The sequence below is a fragment of the Triticum aestivum genome, chromosome 6B (genome assembly GCF_018294505.1).
Source record: "Triticum aestivum cultivar Chinese Spring chromosome 6B, IWGSC CS RefSeq v2.1, whole genome shotgun sequence".
Lineage (NCBI taxonomy): Eukaryota > Viridiplantae > Streptophyta > Magnoliopsida > Poales > Poaceae > Triticum > Triticum aestivum.
In genome coordinates this window covers 144,529,784-144,535,287 of record NC_057810.1, presented here as the reverse complement: position 1 = coordinate 144,535,287, position 5,504 = coordinate 144,529,784, and the positions used below count along the sequence as shown (strand labels likewise).

The 5,504-nt window shown below is 44.3% G+C and overlaps 1 protein-coding gene across 7 annotated transcripts in view; it reads left to right on the top strand.

The window, feature by feature from the left end:
- LOC123136232 (uncharacterized) overlaps positions 1-3,363 on the top strand; it is an 8,174-nt gene extending 4,811 nt beyond the window's left edge. For 2 of the 7 annotated variants that reach the window (XR_006466696.1, XR_006466693.1), the window contains 4 exons: positions 965-1,109; positions 1,418-1,464; positions 2,859-2,903; positions 3,036-3,363. Coding sequence is in view for 3 of the 7 variants with exons in the window: in XM_044555566.1 (XP_044411501.1) it covers positions 965-1,109; positions 1,422-1,464; positions 2,856-2,903; positions 3,036-3,047 (248 nt within the window). In the remaining 4 variants the exon portion in view is untranslated. Of the gene's footprint in view, positions 1-964; positions 1,110-1,417; positions 1,465-2,855; positions 2,904-3,035 lie in introns of all 7 variants that reach the window. The other 5 variants (XR_006466697.1, XR_006466695.1, XM_044555566.1 and 2 more) reach the window with 3 other exon arrangements.
- The last annotated feature ends 2,141 nt before the right edge of the window (positions 3,364-5,504 follow it).

Sequence of the window (5,504 nt, the reverse complement as noted above, 5' to 3'; positions counted from 1 at the left end):
CCACCCCCAACCCCAACCAAAACCAGAATCCCCTTTCCGCACAAAAATTCACACTAGCAATACCCTACATCACACAATCGACTCCACAATCAAGAGAACAAGACATAAGGAAACAAGAACGAAGAAAGCAAAATCAAATCAGATGCAACGCAGGAAGACTAACAGCCCGATGAAGCCCCACAACCAGACGTCGCCGTGAACACCTCTGACCGCCCAGTAGAGCAGACAAGGCCGATTTGGAAGACGAAATCCCCAGCGGAATAACCGATTGCGGAGAACAGCAGGCCTCTCTCTCTATGAACACCGACGCCGCCCTCTCTGAAGTGCGAACCGACGCACAGCCTCGCCCACAAAACTAATGGGATCTAGAAGCGACGGCACCGACGTAACACACCTGCCAACACGTAAGCAAAAGGCCCAGCCACGACTCTGCGAGCAGGCCCATATGTACAGCTAAGCAACATGACACACGTTAACAGTCGGTCTCACGACCGACTTCCTTTACGCCGATTCACCTGGAGCTCTCAATTCCTGGGAGCTTAGTAACTTTAGAGATGTCAATGTAATGTCAGTGTAATTACCCCGCAGGTTGAGTAATTTGGACTGTAATTTGTATTTGTAATCATATTGTAACTTTAGTAAATTTGGACTTCGCAGGGGTAAGACTAGGTTCCTATAATCCCTCCCCAGACCCCACCTTGTGTGGGAGCTTCTATGCACTGGGTCTGTCCTTTTATTGTATCTTTAGTAAATTTGGACTGTATATCCTTGTAATTTTCAGTAATTACGCTTCATATTTTAATGTGCTTACATTGTATATCCATGTGTAACTTATATGATTTTACATTGTATTTACACTAGTGTTTTTTGAATTTTCCATTATGTAAGTACTTTAGATTGTCATTGCATTTACACTGTAATTCTCTATGTAAATTTGTTGATTTTATCTTTTTGTTAGTTGCAGTTCTGATTTTGTTTGGATGGCAAGATTGCGTAAAGCTTGTGGGCAGGGACCCCATGACGTTTCTCCTGATGACAGTGTTGAATGTTCATATAATCCTTTTGTTTCTGACGATTTTGCAGATGCTGATTGTTTTAAAATGTCTCAGGTTTATTTTCTCACCTTTTTAAAATCTATTCCTTATTTAGTTTGCCTTTTCCGCTTTCTAATTATTTAATTTAGTTATTTTTTGCTCTCTGTTGGAATCTTCTATGGATGATGGCACTTTTGACACAACATTGTTCAACATTTATGTGAATCATGTAAGTAAACTTTTCTGATTTGCCTTTTTGATCTCGTCTATTCGATGTTCTTCTCTGTTTTAATATCACAAGTGTTCTTATATATCTTTTGTTCTCATATCCCATATGTTCTTGTATACCTTTTATTTTACTCTTTTTTTTGGTTTGTAGAAAGTTAGATATTTGAAACGGAAGATAACTACTGCAGGAGACCGTAATGTGGTATGTAAATATATTTTTTTGGTTATGGTCCTATTTCTGTATTCATGCATCTTTATTTGGTACTGTAATTAGTTTTGGTCTTTTACAGCAAGATTGAAAGCAACTTACTGTGAGCCTTGAGGCTTTTTACCGTGCTCATTCAACTGTAACTAGTGCATGTATGCCGGGAAATTCCAAGTTGTATCTTGCTTTTAGGATAGCCTTTTTATAGTGAGCTTGACTGCTTTTTTAGTGTGATCGTGTTACTGTAATTAGTATATTGGGTAATACCTAGTTTCTAGGCCTAGAAAATTGGTTTCTCTATTTTTACAGTAAGGTTGTATGCTTTTTGCTATGCTCTTGATAATTAGTGTGTGTTTATTTGGTAATTCCATGCTTGTTTATTAGGTTAGTATTTTTTAATTTTTTTTTCTTTTACAGTCAGCTTGTATGCTTTTTACTGTGTTAATGGCATTGTAAATAGTGTAGGTATGTTGCGCAATTCCAGTTTTTCTAGTATGGTTTGTAGTTTACTCTCTTTGAAATTCTCTGAAACATCTTGTAGGAAGATCTAGGAGTTTGATTTCTATTTACTGTGTACATTTAACTGTAAATTCGTTTTCTGTACATGAAACATCTCATAGGAACATCTCGTAGGAAGATCTAGGTACTCCTTGTCTTCTTCGGTTTGAGTTCGCTGCTGTTTTTCTGTCTCTTCACTTCTTTCTGTTGCTTGTAGATTTAGCCCTTTCTCTGTTGCTTGTGTTGCAGATGTATCATATGAAGATTCTTCAGGTTCCTGTATTTATTGTTTGTTAGTTTTAGCCATCTTAAGGATTATTTTCACCAGAAGTTACTTTTTAGCTAGTCCAAGTCAGCCATCTTAACTATCATGTGAGTCTACCTTGTCAGGTTCCATGTTGTCAAATAGACTGACATCCCATGGGTTGTGAACACTCATCATCACAGTTTCTCCCTGCATCAACAAGTGAACCCTCAAACATTGTCATTCAGTCACACCACCAGTGTTATAGTCATATATACGCAAAATAGTCTCATCTAGGCATTCTTTTTTAATCTGGAGGGCAATGCTTACCGTGTCGTTGTGTGTTCATGTTTGATAATTGCTAGTTGCAGTGTTCGCCAGATTGTAGTCAGTTTCTGTACTTCCCTGGAATCCAGAATAATTTTCCTGCTAGGTAGGGCGGTAAAATGCATGCATAAGTATAATTTTTGTGTTTATAGGCTGTGCTCTTTTTGCAATGTTTCCAATTTCCTTTTTTACCTTGTGCATCATCTGCGCTTGAGGAAGTTCAGTAAATGTGTACGCCCCGTTCTGTAAATACAATTTTTTACAAACCAGTTAGATACAATAACCTGATCGTTGCTTTCTTTATTTTATTTTCCACAAGAAGCAATTATTGGCTTACATGAAGGAGTGCGTCCTCTTCATCTTGCAGGTATGACTCCTGTCCTCGCATTCTTGCTTCCCTTCGTTTCCTTCAGCTTCTTGATCCTGAAATTCTAAGAAAAAATGGAAGTACTCAGTATCATGTTCTTAAGCAAAGCTATTGTTTTTGCTTGAATTTCAGTGTTTCCTCTGAGCTATGTAAAGTGTCAAGAAAGATCTAAATTACAAGCTAGAGATGAATTTTTCGCGGCATCTTACATTATGTAATTGACAAGATAGGTCACAGTAATTTACAACCAAGATAGGTTACAGTGTGTCTTCTTGATACTTACAGTGCCATGTTCTGAAAATTCCAGTCCAATTTGTAGTGTAATTTCATTTTGTAATTTATTCTATGTAAATTACAGTGTAATGTCAGTGTACTTTCATTTTTTTATACTGTAATTACACTGTAACTCACACTAATTGCCCTGTTTTTACAGTGTAATTTTCAGTGGTTTCCACTGGAATATGTAGTATGTTCTACTGTGAACATTTTACTGTAAATCTTCTGCTATTTCACTGTAAATATACTACTATTGCACTATAAATCTTATGCATTCTAAATCTACTGGAAAATCATTTAGTCTGCGTAGATTGGACATGGAAGGGGCTTTTATAACTGAAATATCTGTGTACTTGCAATGCCATATTCTGAAAATTTCAGTCCATATTGTAGTGTAATTTTCATTTTGGAATTTATTCTATGTAATTTACGGTGTAATGTCAGTGTACTTACATTTATTTTACACTGTAATTCATACTATTTGCCCTGTTTTACAGTGTAATTTTCAGTGGTTTTCACTGCAATATCTCATCGGAATATATAGTATGTTTTACTGTGAACATTTTACTGTAAATCTTCTGCTAATTCACTATTAATCTACTGCTATTGCACTATAAAACTGTTGCTAATGCACTGTAAATCTACTGCAAAATCATTGTTAAAACTTGCTGTAATTCCACTATGTAAAGGGTGATTTTGATCTTGCTTTTCATGTCTATGTTCATCCAACGACCCCATGCTCCTTTTCTATTCTGGTTTCTTATTTTTGTTGCAAAGTGGTAGGACTAGGGTTCCTACCGACTCGGCTCCTTAGGTTGTAGGGGCAGGACAGCGAGGGTTGGGGGCGAGGGCGGCGGCTCCGGCGCGTTGGTGCCGTCGCGAGGGAGGAGAAGGGCAGCGGTGGCTAGGGAAAGGTGCGGCTAGGGTTTCCGGCTCCTCTGGAGCCGGGCAATATGATAGAACTATCTTTATTGCTTAATCTCCAAAAAGAGTCTTACAGCCTATATTTATAACCTAGATAACTTGCATAAGAATTAACCTAAGATAACTTGCATAAGAATTAACCTAAGATAACTTGTGGGCTAAGATTGCCCGGTGGGCCTCTACGGCCGTAGCACTTCTCCCCGCCTGCACAAACAGCTCGTCCTCGAGCTGTAAGGTGGGGAAGCGCTGGCGGAACTCCTCGAGGCGATCAACCAGCGTCAAACACCTTCTCGACAGCTGGGGCGGCCAGGTCGGCGGCGACGGCGTCCTCCGGAATGTAGTCTGCAACCTCTAGGTAGAAGAGTCGCGGGCAGGCATGGCCGGGCTTGTAGGGCTCGTCGCAGTTGAAGCACAATCCTTGGCGGCGACGCTCGAGGAGCTCGGTGAGGTGAGCCGGCGGAACGGGTGTCCAGCGGTCGCGACGAGGGGTGCCGCAGAAGCCTGCGTAGGCCAACACTGCGCGGAACCCGGCCCTGGTAGCGACCCAGCGGTCCGGGACGGTGATTCCTGCTGGATGGCCATCGCGCGGCGCTCGAAGGCGCGGGCGTAGTACATGGCCGACTGGAGATCCTGGGGTCCGCGAAGCTCCACGTCGACGCGAATGTGATCTGGAAGGCCGCCAACGAAGAGCTCAGCCCGCTGCAGGGCCGTCATACCTGGCGCGTGACACGCCAGGGCCTGGAAGCGGTCAGCGAAATCCTGCACCGTGGAGGTGAAAGGTAGGCGGCCCAACTCGGCCAATCGGCTCCCGCGTAATGGCGGTATGAAGCGAAGAAGGCACAGCTCGCGGAAGCGCTCCCACGGGGGCATGCCGCCCTCGTCCTGCTCGAGGGCGTAGTACCATGTCTGGGCGGCCCCGTGAAGATGGTAGGAAGCCAGCCAAGTGCGCTCCGAAGCGGGTGTGCGCTGCCCGCAGAAGAACTGGTCACACTGGTTGAGCCAGTTAAGCGGGTCGTCCGAGCCGTCATAAGTGGCGAAGTCGAGCTTGGCGAACCGGGGCGGCTGCTGGTTTGGCGCGCCATGGCCCACTGCCTCGGCGGTGCGGAGAGCTGATGACGGTGCTTGGTCCATGGTGGGAAGGCCGGCGTAGGCCCCCGTGGCGCCCGACGCCCCAGGCTGCAACTGGGAACCCGACGGCTCCCGGGCCTCTATGTAAACCGGCGGAAGCGATGTCCCGTGGAGCCAGCCCGGAAGCGGAGATGGTGACGATGGGAACCGGACCTCCTGGATCAGAAGACCGCCTGGCGCGGACCAGCCCAGGCTAGGGCTGGGCGGTGGCGGCGGCGGAACCTGCACTGTGGCCGCCGGGAGGGACGGCGAGGCGGTGGGTGGCGCGGCCCA